The following is a 23,561-nucleotide window of genomic DNA, read 5'->3' on the forward strand; positions in this document are numbered from 1 at the left end:
ATATAAATATATATAAAATATATTTATATACATAAAAATATATATCTCCTTGCCGCAAAGCTGCACGCATAAAAAATAAAATCTTTTATGTAAAGTTCTCTTTATTACAGGCAACATTAGTCCATACAATACACAATACTGACATACAAGTGTAATCTCTCAAAATCATCATTGAAACAGCAAAGACCAAGAAACAGGATTTTTTTTAACTACTTGATTTTCAAAAATTATGTTTTTCCTTGCAAGATCCTTTTTTTTTTTCCTTCAGTAAATTATATTGAAACATACAAATAGAGAAAAAATACCCATTCAACATATACTGCAGTTAAATGGTTATTTCGCTTAAAATCTTTAATAAGAAAATCCTTTTTAGCAACCTACGTATAGATAAGTAGCAAACTTTTGTTTTAAACAAATCCTCTCCATTAAAACATCTGAAGAATTTTCATCCATCATTTTCTTCGGAGCCCGGGACGCTCTCTTTAACACCATAATACCTTGGAGTTTTTCAACGGAAGGACTGGTACTGGGGGGCTTCCTAGACATTATAAGCTCTCTGCCCCCTCCTATTTCCTAACTTTCTGTCCGACAGAAGGTGAATCAGCACGTAATACTTCAGGATTCTTTTAACACCCTTCTGTTCCATGAGAGCACAGACAGGTCTGCTCAATCCCCCTAAATCTACTATATTTTGCTGTCCAGGAGGAACAATATATGCCAATAAAAGCAGAAAACCTGCAGATTTTCTGTCACATGCTTTTGATTACTGTCAAATTTTCTGGCTTATGCTTCCAGCTGGTAGTACGTATGTGCCATCTCAGTATTAGTTTAAATCTTTAAACAAAAAACTATATTTTCCAAAGTCATTATCACTGGGAGCAATCAAGTGGTCTTTCCTCGCTTTGCTGAGCTTCATTCTTAAAACTTGTCTTCGTTCTTCCCAYTCGTGGAGCTCGGCATTCCCATGAGCAAATTTACAGTTGTTTCCTTCAGTACAAGTACCAGCCATATATCTGTTGAAACATTTCAGAGGGTGTTCTTATACAATTATCCTGACTGCTGCTGYATCTAGGTACTTCCTACTGCCTCTGTTTTCAAATCATAGAAGTATTATTGGACAACTCACTGGAATTTTTAAATAATAYTAACTTTGTACAGCCTTTTGATAACCCTGAACATCTACGAAAGACAAACAAAAGTAACATTTGTCTTTCTGTTCTTTGTGCTCCTACTTTACAGAGTTATTTTTGCTTGGATCAAATTATTTAATCAGTTACATACTTAACACTTATACCTTAAGATTTATTTCACTACAAAATACTTGCAGTAAGAAGCTCAAATAATTAGYTTCCTTTCATTAATTAAATTTGTTTTCAAACTGTTCAAATGTAACACATCTAACTTATCCTAATATTCTCATACCAACATGGTAACTGTTACCAGTTTGTATTCACTTTCTACTGCATATCTGAGGTCTGTATACATCTATACATTGAAGATGTTATTTAAAATTCAGTGAAAAGGGCATATAGACTTCCATGCAGAGACTGCAAACAATACTCTGCTTTATATGCTGTGCAATCTCTCAGTATCACCACAGTATTCAAAATCTTTAACTTGATATTGGGGGAAAAAAAAAAAAAAAAAAAGGGCAAATGAGCAGGAGTTTGTGTTCTGAGCCTCCCACTCCAGGGTGCAGAATCCAAAATTTTTAGTCTTCAAGAGGATTCCAAAAGCAAAATGGACTTTTCAACCAAAACTCCACTGTAGTCAGCTTAATAAGGTGCATTTAAGAATTAAAGGAAATAGCAATATGACCAATGCTGAGGAAAACCAGCAGGTCTCAGAAGCTCCTGTCCACGTTTTCCTACTACAATTCTTAAGATAAATTTGATTTTAATAACTTGGGCTTGATGCTAACAAATTTATACCTGCCTTAAAGCTCCAGTAACACTGTCCAACTCTGTGCTGTTCTTGAATTCCACAGGTAGCTGATACACAGAGGCTTCAGTAAACCTTTACCAACAATACCACCCTTTTTCAGACAAGCTTTCACCCAGCTGCAGTAAACCCACGACCCACTGTTAACATCACATGGACTTTAGTACCACAATTTGGTTCCACAAGCAAGCAGCTTGTCACTGCCCGAGTTCTAACATGCTAAGATGCATCTAACCTGCTAACATGCATCTAGCACATGCTAAAATACTATTAATTACTTCATTTCTTGTTAGAAGATGCATGCAAGGGAAGACATCCTAGATGCATCAAAAAATAATTGCAGTAACAATTATGAACTGTCATTTTTCAGCACTATTACCACCTTTAAGACTACATACCTATCACAAATGATAAAATATCCAGTTGGAAAGCGATACTGCCAGCAATTTTGATCGTCCTCAGTGTGGAAAACCTTCTCTTTATGCTTTTCAGAAGAAATGTGACCCTGCCATTGCTTCTCACTATTACAGTTCTTCCCACACATCCAGCAGTGAAAATCCACCTGTTTTACAGGGAGTTTGAAAACAAAGCATTAAGAATTCAATAGTACAAACACAGAACGGCTCCTAACAATACATGTGATATGTTTTCTTTATGCTAGCCTGTAATTTTTTTTAGCTAATCAAGTACGTTATTGAAACAATCAACTGAAGTTTAGGAGCTCCACTGGTTTCAGAGGATTCAGAACTGCATTACAGTATCAGTCATTAAAGTTTGCACGTAGCGTAGCTACCTACGATCAAAAGAGAGCACCAAYGGAGTAAAGAACAGCAGTGTGTATTGTTGACTGAAAAGGAAGAAAAAAAATTATAATTCTACTTAAGTTACTTACTGTTACTTCAGCATAGTCAGTTGGCATGTGAATTTGCTTCCCATTTTCTTTGTTTGTTTGAGCAGCTGCATCATCTCCTTTTTCTGGTTTTTGACTTTTTAGCCATATGTCATACAACTGCTCCAAGTCTTGAACTAATGAGAGCAGAAGCTAAAATAAGTAATTAGCAATTAAGGCAAGAATCTGAGAATACTAGATAAATGACCGAGTTTGCAAGCATAATTCAGCCCTCAACTATTTCAAGGAAAAGGCAGGCCATCCTGCAGTGAGTTGCACAGCACAGACAACAGCTAACACGATAGGAATCTCTGRTTACTTACCAAGACTCATTTCAGGCTGTCTAGGTGAAGTAAGATATTGCATATTCATGAACASGCACCCAAAGTACAGATGACAGCTGTGCCACTACTAACATGTGAATTTCTAAGGACTAGTACAGATACTACGTGTGCTACAATTTTTGTTAAATTTAGACTGCTTTTTTTGAGAACATACCACTACCATTTACAGCATTGTTTAGTTGTTTTTTTTCCAATTACTTCTCCCCAGTAACTTACTGATGGGAAAACAAATCWACGTCAGACAGTAAACAGTCATTCACAGTCAATACATGGAAGAGGGTCATTCTGCAAATAGCCCCCATGTGTTGGCAAGAGAATCTTAATGTGCGCACATGGCAGCATGGAATATAAATATCAAACAATTCTGACGGATGGATGAACATGCTGCTTCAAAGACCTTCCCTCCAAATTGACTCAGACTATTTCACCATTATGTAGCTATTTTTATTTGGTAGCAGTTTGGAATATCTGTTCTGGACTTGCTCAAATTAAAAAAATGTGCCTCCAAGGTTTCCTACAAAATGCAGTATAAGACAATTAAAAAAAGTATTGAAAAGCAAAAACAGATCAGTTAAATTCACAGCATGCCTTTAATATGTTTATTCTTCTACTTACTGCTATTCTCCTTCATATAAGTCCACATCTCTCTCTCCTCAGGACTGTGAGCAAATGAACAGTTTCCATCATACTGACATTTCTTGCCTGAAGCAATATGATTGCACAACTAGAACATGAATTTAAAAAATATTCCTTATGAATATAAAGTGGATGACAGCAAAAAATGACTGTTAGTCTTGCTTAGTGTTTCCCCCATCCCATCATGCATTAGTATATTCTTTTTTAATAGACACTTATATATAAGTCTTGTAGTTCATGAAAAATAAACCATTCGAAACAATTGCCATGAATACTTTTTGCCTCTTATCTCATTACTAGACCACAGATTTATTTAAACTATTTCTGCAATACTTACTGTAAATATTAGGCACTTAATTACATTTGTATTCAAGTTAATCACTTAAAGTGATTAACCTCCACTGATGACAAAGTATTTCAATAAAGTAGGAGCTCAGCCCTTTGCTAATAGTGCTTCTACAGAGCTCAGACTTAGAAGACTTCCACAGACTCCATGGAATCGATGGAACCAGCCCAATTATTAGTCCTTTCCAGTCACCCACGTGCGTGTGTGTGTGTGTGAGTACATATGTATGTAGGTTTAGGCAAACATACATCAAACTGCAGAGGCACTTGTTTCTTGGTGGGAAGAGGACGAATGGTCATCCACTTCTTCCGCTCATTAGACATCACTAGCACCACACGGCGATCTTTGGTCCACCTAGATAGAAATGGATACATTCAACATGAGAAAATATTCTGATAAAAGATTTAGCTAAATTTTATTAGAAACTCTATCATAAATGGAAGAGAATTCCCAGAAGAAAATTTAAATGGCTAAAAGACAAAGTTTTAATTCTTCAGTCTTACTTACGGGTGTCTTGCTTTTGCACTACAGTATTTTTTGTTTCTGTCTGGCTCATTAACTTGACCATTTCTCCAGCACTGGCCACAAACAAACTTCATCTTCAAATTAAGTGACCCATGTTTCATTTGGTTCCCAAGGATCTTAAGCCAAAAAAATAACAACAACAATAAAAGGTATTTTGTATCTGCAAAGAAATCCATACATAATCATGAATCACCCCTGAAGACAGAGAGTCACAACACATGTCTGGAAGCAGGTATTACAACACATGCCATCTTTTAATAGTTTGGTTCATAATCTCAAAAAATAGATATTTCTTAAAGAACAAATTGTTATTTAACTTATTTCTAATTTAGGTAAATTTACCCAGAAGATATGACAATATGAAACTAAACAAGTATAAGAACAAGTCATGCACTGAAAAGATAACTAATGCCCTGTGGCAGCTGACTTTAAAACGACATTTAGGTTTCTATATTTCACATATGATCAGAATAAGCATAGGGAAAAAAAAAGAACAGCTTAGAAGTAAAGCTGGTATTTTGGCATAAGTGGAGCAAGTCTATGATTAATGTATAGAAAGGTTAAAGTGAAAGAGATCATTTGAAGAAATCATTACAAAGTAATTTCTAAAATAAGGTGCATTATTCACAGACAGAATCATCACTGAATAGCTACAGAATAAGCTGTTTGACARCGTCAAAATACCTGTGATCCGTGTGCATTTGCTTCCATGTTCTGCCAGTATTTCTTTGATTCTTGAACAATAGTGTCATGCGAAATACCTGCAGCAGTGGGAAAGAGTTCTTGAGCAACTACGACTACTCCCAAGTTCCAGCCATGCTGGAATGCAACTGAAGCTSCAAGACCTTTTATATATCACGTATTCTATATTATTACATTCTACATGTGTGTATGTCCATATAAAAACAAGTATATTAAAACACACACACAAYAYTATATATATATAATATRCAYACATACACGAGAACATGTATATACATATATACAACTTAAGAACATTAGGAGGGCTTCCAAATTAGAAATACTATGCCTACCCATCATCTCATTAAAAAGCAAAACATGAAAAAGCTTTTCGAACACAGGTTGCTCAAACAGTTTGAACTGAAATCTTCGGAATTTAAATCTTAAGTTTTTAGTTAATGTATTAAATCCTCTAATGAGAATTCTATCACAAGGTCCACATAAATTTTGGACCACAGAAAAAACAACTTTCAGCATGGAAAAGGCTAGTCAGTGAGGAGATACTCAGCTGCCCCTACCTTCTTTACAGAGGACTAAAGAAACACTATTAACCACTTGTTTCAGAAGAGCCATCCTTAGCAAATGTTTGACCAGGGCCCCTATGTGACTTACACAAYGTGCTTGCAAACGCTATCATTTACTGCTGCAAATCCACACAAACACAGACTGTCCTTTGTGTTTGCAAGTGAGGGCTGGATAAAGCATTCTGAGATAAGGCAGCAGCTCTCCACTTCCCRCATCTGATGCCTCACTGAAAGAGCCTAGACTGAGCCTTAACTGAGTTGGGTAAGCATGAGGGCAGCACACATATATCCTAAAATAAATATATCTTAATAATATAAATATATGTTTTCTATGCCCAAATTTGTTGGAGAACCCCACCTTTATTTTAAACCAGAAACTATAGAAAAATGGTTCGCTATTCTTAGCTTTGTAGGGGAAGCCGGGAAGGACAGAAAATAACCACTTTCCTTCCACACAGGGACCACTAAAGGCTCAGCCTTGAATAGATAGATGGGAAACTAGCCAAGAAACAGTCAGTGCATTTAATTTCCTTAGTCAAAGTTGTCAAGGCCACATGATATCCTGCATTAGTTACTGTGCCTGTTCAACGGTCTAGACTGAAGGCAGAAGCAACACGGAGCTATTTCTTCAGATGCAGATGTGAGGATAGATCGCAAGCCTGCGAGGCAAGCACGTGATATATGAAAGATTCGAGACCCATCAGAAGTGAATCTCAATCACAACTACCAGTTCCAGAGCAGAGCTGAGACATGGAAGCAGCAGGATTTGAGTGAAGAACAAGGGAATGAGTGAGCACATACATACCGGTTTCATTTTGCATTATCCAGACGTTAAGCTCTACCARACTGTGAGCATAAAAGCATTTATCCTCTCGCAAGCAGCCATAATGCACCTCGTGTCTGCACAGGTCAAGCTGACATCGACTCTGAAAGGGGCGGATTTTGGAATATTTCACCATAGTTTCCCKCAAGCTGTGGACAAGGCACCTGTTTCAAAAGAGTTAAAGATTCCTTAAAATAACTTTGCTCATATTTAAAAAAAAACATGTAAAATAACCATTTCTCATCACTGATGACTCAAATGCTTTTTACTGAAGTAACCACACCTTATATTCATATGCCATTTACTCAAAATCAAACTCCATGTTCTCCAAAAGGAAGTGGCATTTAAATACCCTTTCTAGTCCAAGTAAATAAACAAATCCGTATTTTGTGAAATCTAGAAGTYCTTCTTCTGCAAAGCATCACCAGATACGATTTTTTTTCAGAGGCAAACCATACCATGGCCCACCTCTAAGCATAAATCCTGCACTAATCACAAACACAAGTATTCATTCTTTTGCAGATGATCATTAAAGACATTAACTATCACATCAACAGTCTTGCTGTTGTATCTGTAGTATTCCTTCAGTACAGGAAAGTGACAACATTTGAACAAAGTGTTAAATCTCCCAAATTTATTTAACGTTATTAGCCATGTATTGCTAATATATTAGCAATATTATTAATATTATATTACTGCTAATATAATAGAGTCAGACTTTCTTAGCTCTCAAAGAATCATTAAAGTACCTTTCAGCACACTWCTTGTCACTAATTAAATTAATGGGGTACTTCAGCTGCCATACTTAAGGTAAACCTGTTCTTAATTGGCTAGTCCAAGCCAATTAAGAAAAAGCAAAAATCCAAAACTCTCAGCAAATCAGACTGAAGAGTGCATTTAAGATACTAGGATCCTATRTTCATTTAATGTCATATCTGTCATTCTACCAATGCAGCTCACCAGGCAGATTAGCTATTCATAAAGTGACAGTAAAAGCAGTGGGATTGAAGTAAAAGGATTAATACCCACTAGCTCTCTCTCAATTTAGTTATATGGGACARTCCTTGTCCAGTAACTTTGTCTTATCCAAATTGTCAAAAATGACCTGAAGCCTTTGCCTTTGATTTGAAATTTAAACAGACATACTTGTTATCTTCGAAGTCATGCATAGCAGGATGAGAACAAGAAGATGAATTATCCTTATTCCTTTTGCTTATTATTCTGGGCTTGTGATCAAAGCATTTCTGAAATACAAAAACCAAGTAATTATAGAATACATATTTTATACATTTAAAAATATAATTTGCCTTAAAGATTCTAACAGAGCCTTAAACTAGTCTCTAACTCTAAGGCTAGTTGCATTATTATCAAATGTGCACTTCAATATTTCACTCTAGTCATGAACCAAAGCATGTAAGAGAGATGTGGAAGCTGCTGGAGAGAGTCCCGCGCAGGGCTACGAGGATGATCAGGGGCCTGGAATCTGCCCCATGAGGAAAGGCTGAGGGAGCTGGGCCTGTTCAGCCTGGAGAAGAGAAGGCTGAGGGAGGATCTGATCAGTGTCTATAAATACCTCAAGGGAGGGAGCGAGGACGATGGGGCAGCCTCTTTTCAGTGGTGGCCACTGATAGAACTAGAGGAAACGGCCACAAACTGAAGCTCCAAAAGTTCCACAGGAACTTAAGGAAAAACTTCTTAACATTGAGGGTGACAGAGCCCTGGGACAGGCTGCCCAGGGATGTTGTGGAGTCTCCTTCTCTGGAGATCTTCACAACCCGCTTGGACGCAGCCCTGCACCACGTGCTCTAGGTGACCTTGTGTGTGCAGGGGGGCTGGACTAGATGATCTCTAAAGGCCCTTTCCAGCCTTAACGATTCCATAATTCATTAGGTAATTTTATTATCTATTATTATTTTTACTGTAACATTAGAATAAAGCAGCACCTCACAAAGAAACATAAATAATCCATGATGTTCTTGAAGGAGTCGGGATACAGTAAAATTAATCTTTCCATTTCCTCCAAAAAGAGCTTCTCGGTTAAAGGCTCCTTTGCGCTCCAGGGTCCAAACATCTATCTCCTCTTGGCAATAGGCAAATGTGCAGTGGCCTGGATATCTGCACTCTTCTTCAGCAGCAACATCTACAATGATAACAGGGAACTTGGAATTCCTTTCATACTATTTCTATTGGAAGTTCAACTCCATAAAATCTTTACAAACTCTATTTCAAACATTTTTAACAAAAGCCTCTTATGAACAAGAAAACTTATCCCAAACTCCTGTGTAAAATACAAACTATATTACTTTCAGCATAGGCATAAATGTTATATTACCTATAAGATCATACCTTTGCATATATAATATGGTCCCACATATTGTGTCTTTGTTGGTCTTGGACGTATTTTCTTCCATGATTTATCTTCAGAGTTCTTTATTCTGCCAATTAGAATATCCTTCTTACATTTATGCTCTAAATTGGGATGGTAAGCGTAATCCAGTAATTTGGGACCTGAAACAATCACAAAAATTATCAGCATGTAAACTGTAACTTCCTCTTAACGCTACCATATAGATATTGGCAAGGTATACAAACAGCCCGTACGTATATAGACTTACATCTCAAAGTCTGAAGAGCCAAAAGCCATTAACAATCTAGTTCAGCAGAACACAGAAAACTGAATACGTACAACAGGACTGGTCTTGAAAAAAAAAAATAAAACCAAAAATCACTTTTATCTCTTGCCCTCTGCCTTTTTTTTTCCTGCTCTAAACCTTGCAAGTACCTCTGCATAGCAGTGTTTTTTCAAATGGCAAAGCATATGTTTTCCTAATATTGTTTTAAGATTTAAACTGCTCTCCTCTATAATAAGCAAATGCACATGAATAAATTCCAAGATCCAGTCAATGGCTCTCTTAACCCTCAGCTTTTATTATATTAGAACAGTTACTATGTCCAGGAAAAAAGAAATCAGTTAAAAATGTAAACACATATCAAAATACAAATGCTAGTCTCAGGACCTTGCAGCTTTAGAAGCAAAAGAAGATTACGTTACCACAAAAAAGAAAAAATTGTRGATTGGCTTGTAAGATTATCAATACACAGTGAATTTTTTTTTCTTCAGGACTTACAAACGCAGGACTGTGGCCCAGCCAAGAAGCCAAATGAAACAGTACAATTTCAGGAGGAGGCAGAAAAAGCAGGGGACACAAAAGCATTGAGAGATAGAAAGAAACAGAAGAAACAGATGTTTTGATATAAAAAGTCAAGATATAGACATGTTAAGTGATTCCACCAACATTTTATAGCTCCTGCTTTTAGCAGAATGTGTTCTGTGAGTTTTTAAAACCTCACTTTACCAACTTTTCTTGTAAAAATAATTTTTAAAATAATTTTAAAAGTTCATGAAACTACAATAGTCATTCCTTAAATGTGTCAATAAAACACTTTGGAAGTATCTGTTACTATGTTGTAGTGTATTACTACATTATATCAATGATGGGCCTGTTCAGCTTGAAGAAGAGAAGGCTGAGTGGGGATCTGATCAGTGTATACAAATACCTCAAGGGAGGGAGTGAGGAGGATGGGGCAGCCTCTTTTCAGTGGTGACCACCGATAGAGCTAGAGGAAACAGCCACAAACTGAAGCACCAGAAGTTCCGCAGGAACTTAAGGAAAAATTTCTTGACAGTGAGGGTGACAGAGCCCTGGGACAGGCTGCCCAGAGAGGCTGTGGAGTCTCCTTCTCTGGACATCTTCAAAATCCACTTGAATGCAGCCTGTGCCATATGCTCTAGGTGACCTTGTGTGTGCACGGGGTTGGACTAGATGATTTCTAAAGGTCCCTTCCAACCTTAAGGATTCTATGATTCTATGACAGTTGTAACTTGAAATACAATTCTTATTTTTAAGATTAGTCTTGATAATAGGTATTGTGCTTAGAATACAGCTCTGTTATAGCTCAGACCTAAAAGATTAGATATATTAAACCCCAAAACAGGTTAAGAACTTCCGCGTCAACACAGTGGAGTTAATTATTACTAAGGTTTGGAAGCCTCATGATTATGATTTAGAATTAGTTGGAAAGAACAATAAAACAGATGGCAGGTGAAGGTTACCAGGTACTTTGAACTGCAGTTCAACTCCCCAAGGCCAATCAGGGTAGGTATTGCAAATTTTTTTAGTCTTGAGCAAAGGAGTCATTCTTCACAGAACCCTGGGCGTTGGGAGGAAAGTGAATACAGAACATGAATGACCTTACACAGTAAACCTACAGGCTGGGGAAAGGATGTAGTGACTTGTGGTGCTTTTAGGAATCAAGAATCTATTAGGAGAAGAAATCAAGACAGGAAGGAAGAAGATAAAAGAGTGGCTGAAACATTTTTTTGGTTCCTTAATACGACCATACTGTATCTTTTAAGAATAAGTCAGAATTGAATACTATTTGTAAGCCAACAGTATTTTAAAATTATGAATACTAATATTTATGTGTATGTTATGAATTTTTATAATGAACGCCAGTGAGTGCCAAAGCCCCTTACCTTTTTTGACAAAACACAGCTGGCAGGCCTGCCTCAGCTCATGGGTGCCTTCTAGTGGGTTTCGTCCCACCAATGCTGAAGATACAGGTATATTAGCAGTTGCACTGCTAAAAACATTTGAGAAGTCATTTCTAGTTTGACCTGCAATTCCCATGTAATTTTCGGACCCAAACAAGCTACTAGGCCCATTCATCTGTTGGAAGAAAGCACATTTTCTTTGATCTTGCAATCTTTCTTTAATTTCTCTACAACTAATACTTACTTACTGAAGTTTTTCCTCAAAGCACAAGCAAGACTACACATACATACCTTCCAAGCAAACCTAACTACCTATCTAAAGAGGGGACATGAGGTTTTTAGGAAAGCCTTATACTCTCAGGTTTAATCTGAGGGATAAGAACACTCAGTCAGGTACAGCAGAAGAACAGCACTTGAGAGGCTTGTCCCTCTTGCTCTGAAGCTGCAGAGTTACGGCCTGCAGAAAGGCACTGCACAGCTGCAAAGCACAGAGCAGGGGGATTCACAGGCAGGAGGCAGCCTCTGYTCTCCTACTGTACTAGGACGGGCTCCAGGATTCCTCACGCTTGGAACACAAATGACAAGAGGGATCCCATCTAGTCACAGTTTGATTATTTTAAGCTTCCACAGTATTTTACAGTAAGTTCCCCAGAACGGAAAAGAGGCTACAACAGTAGTCAGTGTTTGCCTATCTAAACAACCTTTGAAAATTCCAGTAGATTGTTTAACTTTCCCCTGTGTTCAACCTCTGTTGCTGTGAGCTACTGTACAACATTTTCCATGCCAAAAAATCGTATTTTGAAGTGCTAGCTAAAAATAAATAAAAAAGAATTCCGCTGTAATAATTCAGATCTACTTCAAGCCACCAAGATATTAAAGATTTATCAGTGTGAAAGAAAACATGAAAAATACTTACAAACAAAGTGGAATTATTGCTATTAAGTGTTGAAGTAGCATCTCTAGAAACTGAACTTGAGATATCTAAAGGATTTTAAAAAATATTATTATTTCACTTTCCCAAAACATTTCATTTCAAGACTATCTATCCTTCCTGAGAAGTAAAAGCCACAAAGGTCTGCTTTTCTGACAAACAGCAAAGACATTGCTCGCTACATTGATTTTTGTTTCTAAATCTTAAAGCACCTTGTAACACATCTAAACTGAAAAAATCTTYAGTATAATCATCTGATTAAGATAATCAGTAGCTCCCCTAACATACGATGAAGAGCAGCGCAGTACAAGAACTGTAGCTAAATGAGCAATAGMTAATCTTCATGAGACAGGAGATAAAAGAGGGCTAAATGTATTCGTCTATTTTGTGGAAGACTTCATTGATGATTAAAATCAAACTTTACTTTTTCAGTTCACTGGAACTGAATATTGCCTATTTTTGCTTATTTGGTTATCCATTTTTAATACACAATCATAATCCCTAAAGTCTGAATATAAATATGTAATACTGGTATCCATCAGGGCAGGCATATATAGTAGTCTTTTGGTTCTTGTTCATTGCTCAATTATCACATATAGTTTAAATAGTCAGATTACCTTCGTTTTTAAAGAGGCCATGAAGTTAATGTGTTTAACTTTAAACAACTAACTTATATAAAAAAAAAMCAAAACCCACCAACACAAAGAAAAGCCAACAGAAGGTGCTTCATAATTGCTTACACAGACCCCAAGTAAACAGCCATATTTTATGTTCTTGTTTATAACCAACMCTGACTACCAATACTCTCAAAAATATAAAACATTTCTTACCTCTTTTTGGATCACTGATTGAAAAGGTGCTTAATGAGGAACAGAAATTTTCCAGTGAAGAAGCCAAAGGCTGTGAAAAGATTTCTGAAAGAGAAGGTGAGGGAACAAATCCTCCACCAACAGGCAACGTCCCCAACAAAGAGGCAGAGAAAGGTACACTGGTAGCTATACTTCCCGATGGAATGGGCCCTCGGACTCCCGTAGTTTGCTGGAGAGAGATTAAGAGAAAAAAAAGTTCATAGACAGGAAAAAAACCTCCATAACACACTAATGACTTGTAATAATCTAGCTGTAATCATCTAGCTCTCAGTAACGCTCTTTTTTGTAACATTTTCACAATCCTATAAAAAGGCATATAATCTATAATTACCATAATCAAACCTCAATATCATAATCCTGCAAGGACTTACCCTGAAATCAACTACTTAAGAAGTTCCATTAGCTTAATGACAGATTTACCTTTTTTTTTCACAATTCAAATCACCAGAACTGACTTTTCAATATTAAATACGCAAGTTCATAGGAAAGACTAGGCAGAATCAGAAACCTAGAGGAATTCCACTAATTTAAGATTAATGAATAGTTCAAATTGTAATACAGTAAAAGAATAAGTGATCAGGCACAGTGTTGTTATAAGGCCAATTCACCTTTTTTTTTCTTTTCAAAGAAAATAACATCTCTCTCTGAACATTTTTCTCAAGGACCCAACCAAGCAAGGGGGTTGAGGTTCCTCCTCCTTGCCATCCTGAGRAGTTCCTGCCTAGTCACAAGGTTGACTAAATCGGTCTGAACAGAATCGGGGGCAACATCAGACTTCACCTGGTACCAAAACCATCAGTTTCAATGCAGTTTCCACACTGCACTCCATTGCAGTCTGTCTAGCAAGACTGCATGTCCTAGCAGCTTTCACTAGGATAAGCTTCCTAGGATCACTTAAAAATACTTTTTTCCACATTTCTGAAATACATATCACAAAACAAAGAATATAAAACCTAAATCTAGGAGTCCAAGCAYTCTGGATTTAAAGATATCACATAAGGTTGATCTGAGAACTGGGTTTGTCTTATTTACAACTACATGCACAGCAATTAAAACTACAACCAAGTGAAGAATTAAATCTGTCAGCTTCATTTAACAGCGAGATGCTAAGGGCTCCAGCTGAACAGAATCGCCACTGCAGTTACCTTTTGAATAAGCTCAGCCCTCTCTGCTCAGCAATCTGCAGAGCTCTCATTTTCATCATCAGTTGACAAACTCAGAATACTTCATATTGTCTTTTAACTCTGGAATGAGCAATTTCAAATACTTCGAATGCCTCCTCACTCTACTAAAAGATACTCTATCAGTATCTTGTAGAAATCAGACTTCCAAAAGTCAGACTAATGATACTYTCCTACTGGTTATCGAGGACATAGGACTGGACACTGCTCATGCTGCAGAGGTACTAGCCGAGTACGGGGTCAGGCCATGGGCCTGTGCCCTGCTCCAGCTTCTGTGGCTACGCTGGGGCTGTCACGTAGAGGCCCTACCTGCCCTGCACAAGTACATCCTCGCTAAGGCTTCAAGTGTCTGCTTCACTTCTCATAGGATTTCTATTTCTGGCAGTTGTATCCTTCCCCTAGAAACCTCACTCAGGGTTTCCCAACACGTAAAGCCAACATAATTGCCTAGGAGGGACATGGGGTCCCAGTACTTTTACAGTCACATTTAACAAGGATCAGCACCTGCCAGTGTCAAGAGTGCTACATGAAAATACAGCTCAGTGAATTTAGGACGGATAATCCACACTTTATTCCTAGTATTTATAAAAATATAAGATATCATATAAAAGTACAGTCTTATGAGAAGGAAAACAAAAAAATATTACCATTACACTTTCATCTGGGTCAGGCACAGAATCAAGTAGTTCATCAAGTTCTTCTCCAATAATTATATCTCCATCTCCACAATCTAAGCACGCTTCTGGCAGAGAGAAAGAAACATTTCCTCCGTTTGCCAACACTGCAGAAGGCAAAGAAACCTTTTCCACTTGAAGAGGCATAACCGAAGCTAAGGATGGTACAGGTACTGATGCCAAATCTTTAGATACTTCAGAAGCAAAATTCGAGGATGAAGCAGCAGCAGMAATCATCTCTTGCTTCTGCTCAGATAAATCTGAAACAGGTAAGATGAGAAGGACTAGAATTTTTATTCAAAGACGTAAAAAACCTCTCATAACTGTTAACCTGACTATGGGGAAGGGAGAAGGGGAGATGACGATACATGAAAGAAGGTTAAGCAAAACCAAATCAAACGTTTTCAGCTTTCATTAACTTCAGAATTTGTATGTGCGTGTAGGTACAGTGTTTATACACTGCTCAAACAAAAACAAAAAAGAAGTCAGAAAAAAAGCTACAAACTTTATTTTACTAAATCTTTGCCATATTTTCCCCTCAATTTTTCCAAATCCATGAGACTATCATAACACTAGTGACATTTATCATCACATCAAGTCAAGACACCCAAGAGACATCAGTTCAGCCACTTAAATTTGTGCTTTCAGACATTTTGTCACAGATCTTTCAAACAAGATGAATTTTCTTAACACAGAAATTTCCTAACAAGCGCAACTAGAGATGCATTAATGCTAGTTTCCTAGCTTTAATGTTGTAATCCAGCAAGACTCACCTAACTCAATATCTTCCACAGAAGAATTCTGCAAATGAGAAAAAATATCTCTCAGTACTTTGAACAAAACTAATCAAATATATAAAATATATTCATCAAATATATGCTAAATATACAAATTTACATGTTGAGCATAAGTCCTCAAAATTAGGGCTTGTTCAATGGGAAGTTAAGTAGTCCAATAAAATTTAAAAGTCAAATATTTTGTTAAATAGAGCTGTAATTTGCAGACTGAAATCCAATTCTTGTATCACTGAAGAGTTTGGAACCAATCAAGAGGAATGAGGCTGATAATTCAGTAAATGAAAAAAATGCAAATATTAGTTTAAATTTTCTGCTCATGGATTTATTCACTCTAGTCAGTTAATAGAAAAGGTCTATAAAATAACAATGAAGAAGAACTCCTAATTAGTTCTTCTCAAACACATTACAAATAGCAAGATAAATGCAAGTTCAGCTGCTAGTGAAGGYCAAATTTGGACAAATTAATAAATAAAAGGTACTTTATCCCAGCATCCTCTGTAATTAAATAGACATGCCCGCTAACCACAGCTTTGCCTCAAAATATTAAAAGCAAGCATATTCATTGCATTAAATTTAATGTTTTAGCTAACGTTTATTCTACAAAGATACCTTGAATTATAATCTGATGTCTAATCTGTGATAAATACATAGTAAAATTGAACACAAAGACTGACAGAACCCCAAAGTCRTCCAGAATAACATTTCAAATAAAATACAAATTGCACCATTTTCACTTAACTCATTGAGAATTTATGAAACAATTATTTGCTGTAGTTTAAAGTTTCAACTAGGAACATAAAAAAACCTTACCTTAGATGATATATCATTAGAAATCGGGCCTGAGGAAGGAGGCTGCAATGAAAACATATCCTTATTAAGTTCAAAATCAGAATCAGGGGACAGAAAGCTCATTGTATTTCCAAAATTTAAACAACATCTTACCTTTGCTCTTACATATGCTTTCCTTATTTTTAACCCTAGTTTTTGAGCAAGTTCTTGAGTAAGCTTAATCACACTTTCATCCTAAAAGATAGAATAATAATAATTAAAAWTTCATAATTTAAAGGTATCTAGTCAAAGGCATGTATTTACATCTCAAAAGGTTTATATTCTGCAAGATCTATTATACAGAATGTCTCATAACACATTTTTACTCTCTCATTTCTAGAAAAGACTGCTAGCTAACTGAGAAAAATACAGAAGCTGCCCTCAAGCAAACTGACTCCTGTGTTTGCAATGACAAAAACATACCAGGAAACAGATAGGATCCTTCTCTTCCAATTACTCTAAGCAAAAATACTGTAAAAAATTTAAAAGCTGGAGAAGTTCTAAGCATCTTACGTGAGGCAAGTTTCATATTATATATTTTTAAAGTATTTTTACAATTTGAGAGCCGCATTTCTCACTGGCATTTCAACTGATAAGATAATATTGCTAAATATAGGAACTCTGTATTTTGGCAGGATTTGCATCATACAGCTAGAGAAGCTGAGTTAAACACTGGTGATATTGCAGTCTTCCTTAGTAATGATAGCCACTTATTTACATTATTGTAAGGCTTAGTTTTCAAACCATGTCCTATAGTTAGAAAGAGAGATATTCATAAAACTTATATAAAGGCACAGAAGCTTTAGGCCAAGCATTCAGATCTGGATGTGTGAATTCAGTCTCCTAATCCAAATTTAGACATTCAGATAAACTCTAGAAGGGCAGCTGAAACCTTTTCTCAGTTTGGCTAGTCATTTCACTAGAATTTTGATGTAGGAAAGGGAAAAAAACCCAACTTTCTGCCTTGTTATGATTCTATTTTCAGCAGGTTATAAAGATAAGCATTTATGAGTATTATAGTTCAAATCAAGAGTGTCTTTCTAAAGGGAATTTCCTAACCATCCTTCCTCTCTACATTCTGATTTGCATTTTATAATACATTTTTTTATATAATGCAAATTTCACATTGTAAAGTGCAATTTCTTATTTCTCTTGTTGAAAGCTAGTGCCCAAAACTGATCTTAGAGGCTGTAATTCCTGCTATCAGTCTTCATTACTTTCACAAAAACATCAGTGCTTGGCAGAATAAAAATATTTTACTGCATAAGAAAACAGTCTTTCATGGTACCTGACGTGACTATATATTTTCTGTGTAAATTCTTTTAAAACAATCAAAATACATACAGTTTACTTACTTGGGGCACAGCAAGAGAACATTTTGCTACAGCATCATAAGCTTTTTTATACCTTCCCAACTCATTCAAAGCTTTAGCTTTCCGGTAGAGAGCTCTGAAATTGTTTTCATTCAACCTTAATGCTATTTCACAGTCTTCTAGAACCTTTTCATGCAAGCCCTATAAGGGAAAAAGAGGAACTAGTTTGTGAGAACTATCTTTGGAACAGAATTTGAACTGTATTAGATGAAGGTATTCAAACACCACACAACATTCACCAAGGCCACAGTACATTGCATATATGAATTTTGCTAAGCCGCCAATTTACCCAACTGAAAAGAGGCTGGGCTATCATCCATGTAAATCCAATAAAAAAGATGCAAACAGTTTCGTTATTTCACAAGAACCAATTTTGCTCACAAAGCCGCAGATTCTGATGCCATCAGCAGTATACATGCAACAGACTAAAACAYTGTTCTGTCAACTTCCAAATCTAGTATGACTCTTATATTAGTATGATTATTCTAAAATTAGCAACTAAAGATATCTAGATGACTGTACTTCTAGAAAGAATTAAAGCATCTGTCAAAGAGAATGTGAAACAGGCCTATTCTGAAACCAAAACCAATAGCTCCTTACAGTGTTATGTGCCTTTACACTCTCTTAACGCACTCACTTTGAGAAATGAGAATTTAGAAAGCTTACCATATTTGAGTAACATGCTATCCTGTTCACATGCAGCTTCTCTAGGACATCATCAGAAACATGGATTTCTTCAGAATTAGCATAATCTGCTATGTTTATAGCTTCTGTATAGTGACTCAGTGATCCTCTCCAATCACCTTCTCGATATACATCATTTCCTTCATTAAAGAGATTTCTAACAAGCTCTCGTATAAATAGCTGGAACAAAGAGAAGAAACGCCCATGAACAGCAATATCTGCTGCCTATTTTCTACACTGCCCAATGTATTTAAACTGTAAATTTATATAGAATCAAAAAACGCAAAACTTGTACCTGCATTTTTCTTCTGACAGTATTCTGACAGAATTTTTTTCTCCAGTACTTTTCTTCTGTCAGTTTTCTAAGAAAATTTCTAATATTCAATATATGGATATAAAAGACAGGCTGTGCTACTGATAGAAAATAATAATTTTGATTTTTTTTTAAAGAAAGATATGCATGTTTGTTGTATGCTTTTAGCAAGCAGCAGCCACAGCAAAGAACAAATCATAAGTATACAAAAACTTCTTTTGCAACAAAAGGAATTGAACTAAAGCTTGAAAGATGACATTCTAATTTAATGTTATCATATCTAATGAAACAATCTATTACTTGGATGAAAGAGTATGAAAATACTGGCCAAAAAACTCTCCAAAATAATAATGCTTACAAAACCAGAAAAGATGACTGATGTCCTTCCTATCTCACTTTTTCAATGATATGCTAAACTTCACCCAGAACAGCACATGGTTTTACTTAATGAATGCTAAAATTCAGTCCTAGTGCCAGTAAAGTTAATGTGTTGTTATATAAGTGACTTCTGAGCACCCAAGTATATGAATATCTGTACCATATTCATCCAGTTTCAATATTCAGGCATTGTAAATTATTCTTTAGGGCATAGCAATTACTTAAACCATGATTAAAAAACAAGCAAGTAGAATATAACAAGATAGTTCAATTTAAAAAACCTTCCGGAAATGCACAGGTAATTTCATTACCTCATATTGTTCCTGTGTCCCTGGGTAGGGCAAAGTAGACCTAGGGAAAAGAAAAAAAAAAAGTCCTGTGGTACACATTGCTCAAGAGATGACTACCCTGGAGAACACTGGTTCATATAAGACAGTTTCACTAAATCCCTAAATATTATCTGTTGTCTGCACCAAAAAAGACAGGAGTTCTCCAGGATAGTTTTCATTAAACAAATGTCTATTTTCCTAATACTAATGATACATTTAAAGTTATATAATAACTTGTAGAGCAATGTCAAAACTGGTTAAGATTTTTAAAGTTTAAAACATGTGTTGTTTAAAATATTTTCTTTCCCCACTGCGCAGAAACAACTTATCTATGAGAACTGCAGTCTTTCTGTAAGCATTAGGAAATGACAGATTATCTGTCAAACAAAGTATTTTTTTTGCTAGTCTTCAGGAAGGAAAGTAGGAATCCGTCCTCTTCAGGTCTTCTGAGAACCTGCTTCTAAACAAGTTCTTTCAAATGTCTTTTTTTTTTTTTCCCCTCTCTCCTGTTAGAAGAACAGGAAAAAATGGTTCCAGTGGAAAGCAACAAAGGTGATTAAGGGACTGGAGCATCTCTCATATGAGGAAAGACTAAACAAGGTGGGCCTGTTTAGCCTGGAGAAAGAAGGTTGAGAGGTGATCTGATTAATATATATAAATACTTCAAGGTTGAATGTAGGGAGGAAGGGGCCAAACTCTTCTCAGTCGTGGCTAGTGACAGGACAAGGGGCAATGGGTATAAGTGGAAACCCAGAAGTTTCACCTCCATGTGAGCAAGAACTTCTTGGCTGTGAGGGTGACACAGCCCGGGCACAGGCTGCCCAGGGAGATTGTGGAGTCTCCTTCTCTGGAGATCTTCCAAACCCACCTGGATGCAACCGGGTGCCCTGTGCTCTGGGTGTCCCTGCTGGAGAAGTGGGTTGGATTAGATGATCTCTGGAGATCCCTTCCAACCACAACCATCCTGTGATTCTGTGAAAAGCTTGTCTTAAACAAGGAGTGCCTTAACGGCATCATTTCATTAGAAGTTTCATGATCAGCTTAAGCTATCCAGGACCTCTGGATTTAGCATTCATCTAACTGATTTAGTACTGAAAAACTAACTTTGGATTTTTTGATTCATCAAATTTTAGCTCCAAAGAGTGGAAACATTTATGTAGTAGTGAGCCACATCATTTAGCATTTTTAGAGGTAGCTGAAGATTTTCATGATATCAAAGTTAGTACAGGATTTCTGTCTATCTATGTTAAAAGAACTTCCCCGAGCCATCCATCTGATAGATATACATGGATAAACATGAAAGCATAAGAATACAAACTCATACTCTATAAACTGCAGCCCTTTCTTAATGTCCTGTTGTCTAATGCTTCTTTCTTCTGACACATTGGACATGTTATCCTGAACATTCACTTTCTGGAGATGTAGAGATGATACTGAAATAAAGAAGAAAAAAAAGGCTGTTAATATGCAGTAGATTGCCTTTGTGTCAGAAAGGCTAAGTCTCACAGCAAGACCAAGTGCATCATACAAAATACACTACAGCTTTAGGGAACATACTGAAGAAACTTCAGGTAAGGATTAAAGTTCTACCAGATGTTGTCAGAACATCTCCGTTCCAATTTCTACATTATCACTGTCTTTCTGCTTGATTACTCCAAACAATGTAGACCTAAGTTAGTGAAACTGAACTTCTAACCTAATCCCATATTGTTAATTTGTCATTTCAATCTGATTCAAAATAGTCCACATCAGTTACTGATTCTCTCCAYGTCTCTCATATAATGAACTTACAACTACTGAAGTTCAACAGTCTGAAATTTAAATAGCATGTATAACCTTAAAGACCAGCTGAAGTATGGTTGCAAGGCCACACATAGTTGTATCTGATTGCATAAAGCTACAATTTCATACTAGAAGAACAAGAACAAAGGCAAAATACACATACACACACACAAAGTAAACTCTTGAAATCCCACCTGGTAACAGAAATATGTTTTCTCAGAGTGATTTGAAATATGGAAACCACTGGAGAGCTCTCAGCTCTACAAATGGTTAAATCTTTCCAGAGGACTGGGAAGGAAAGCATGGAAGTTACACCATGCCAAGGCCTTACGAGTCAGTGCTACTGTAACACACACAAAACTAAAATGAGTCCAAGAGCCCAACGACTTTCCCTGATGCCACTAGAAAGTTAAGGGGAGCACTGCAAGGTCCCCGCTTCACCTCACTGCTCATCATGAGCTTCAATACCAACACGCTGAGAGAGGCAGAGCCCAGAGGATATTCTCTACTAGCGGACAGAATAATTCACTGACATGAGTTGTTCAGGTTTCCCTGCTTAGATGTATAAATAGTACTCAGTCTTTTTTTCCAAGAAAAGAAATAACCATGAAAGGCCTTTTGTATCTATGTTGTCCCCATTATTTTATGYATCAGATTTTCTCCCACAAATATCAATCTCTACTCTGAATAACAACAGCTTATCTGGAAAGAAATTGGGATACATATGCCAAGAGGAAAATTAATCCCTACAAAAATAAGAAAAGTATTGGAAGTATATTTTGGACCACTAAATTAACAGTGGCAATATCTCATCAACACAAATGTCTCACCTATGTCAAGATATGGATAACTATTAAAGTTGCCTTTGGTTCACCCATTTCATGCAACCCCAGCATTCCACACTAGTGACTTGGAAAGACATCAAGGAAGTCCTCTGTAACAACAACTGTATCTATTTATCACTTCTAATATAAATATCAAAAAATGAATCATATATTGACACTTGAGGATGTGCCGATCCAGCTTCTCCATAATAACGAAGGCAGTGGAACTGTCACAAGTTGGCAGCACAGGTAAAAGAAGGGCAGGCACGCAAGGGGCATGTGCACATGGTACAACTCTCTATTCAAAGCTGATTGTTTTGTCTTATTCCTACGTATTTATCCGCACCCCAAAGATGTTTAGGCAAAAATATCTTCCCTTAATGAATTTGCAGAGTCAAGTATGTTGCTTAACATTGCCTCAATTGTGATCAATTTCACTGCAGATGAATTAAAACTGTCTCAGATGCCAGCCATAAAAGCACCTCTTTCATCCAAATTATTCTTACAATCCCTCTTGCAACCACAAACTCGTTTGCCTCAATTCTAAACAGTTACACAAGGCAAACAGCAAAGATATCTTGACTCTGTCATCCACTTTCAAAGCTAGAAAATGACCTGTTTATCAACTTTTCTGCCTCTCTATCTGCACGAACAGGATGTAAAACAAGGCAAAACTGTACACATAAAAGTTCATTTTCTGCATGTAACTCATTTAACACTAACAAAGAAGAGCCAATATGGTCTCTATATCCTTTGTATGATTCATGGAGAAAGACAAGCTAAAGGAAAGAGAAGAATCATATGGAACACAAAGGGAGCAGAGGGGTGACCTGCCGGCGCCRCTCCCACGTGGGGCCCATCCTGCATCAACGCTGCGTTTCTGCAGCTCCTGCTGTAAACACCAACACTGCAAGCTCAACTTGTTGAAGTCAGCAAACCGAAAAAGGCTAAGAACAAGTCAGGGAACAATTTATATTAGTTACTTTATCACATGCCTTAACTCACCCTGTGGAACGTCAGGAATCACACTGCTAGTAACCAACGTCACCTTTTTTAACAGGTAGAGACCCATTCATATAAACAGAAGATAAGGAGGAAACAAGTTTGTGCCAGCACCAGTGCAGGGGAAACCTCCTAGGAAAAGCCCACGTATGCCTCTTCCTGGTCACTTACGTTCTTTCCCAGACAGCGCAAGACAATTCTCTTGATGTCTGTGTTTTATCACTTCTGATGTGTTCAAGGTAAGTTTTAAAGAATATTCCCAGTAATTTAGG

At 36.7% G+C, this 23,561-nt stretch overlaps 1 protein-coding gene across 2 annotated transcripts; it reads right to left on the minus strand.

Annotated features, from left to right (window-relative positions):
- Positions 1-95: 95 nt before the first annotated feature.
- ZC3H7A (zinc finger CCCH-type containing 7A) lies at positions 96-21,110 on the minus strand. Of its 2 annotated transcripts, none has more exons than XM_026049029.1 (22): positions 21,006-21,110; positions 19,664-19,703; positions 18,644-18,841; positions 17,960-18,118; positions 16,719-16,799; positions 16,587-16,628; positions 15,753-15,780; positions 14,953-15,047; positions 13,086-13,293; positions 12,241-12,305; positions 11,307-11,499; positions 9,116-9,277; positions 8,713-8,909; positions 7,916-8,013; positions 6,752-6,933; positions 5,366-5,442; positions 4,664-4,797; positions 4,405-4,510; positions 3,790-3,898; positions 2,834-2,967; positions 2,340-2,503; positions 96-1,013 (listed from the first exon to the last, which is right to left on the minus strand). In XM_026049029.1, exons 1-22 carry the CDS (start codon positions 21,071-21,073, stop codon positions 824-826), a joined length of 2,730 nt encoding a protein of 909 aa, XP_025904814.1. In that variant the 5' UTR covers positions 21,074-21,110; the 3' UTR covers positions 96-823. The 2 variants fall into 2 exon arrangements, with proteins under 2 accessions (XP_025904814.1, XP_025904813.1); XM_026049028.1 differs by having other exon boundaries at positions 14,953-15,239.
- Positions 21,111-23,561: the final 2,451 nt, after the last annotated feature.

Source organism: Nothoprocta perdicaria, unplaced genomic scaffold (genome assembly GCF_003342845.1).
Source record: "Nothoprocta perdicaria isolate Ctin4 unplaced genomic scaffold, notPer1 scaffold_59, whole genome shotgun sequence".
Lineage (NCBI taxonomy): Eukaryota > Metazoa > Chordata > Aves > Tinamiformes > Tinamidae > Nothoprocta > Nothoprocta perdicaria.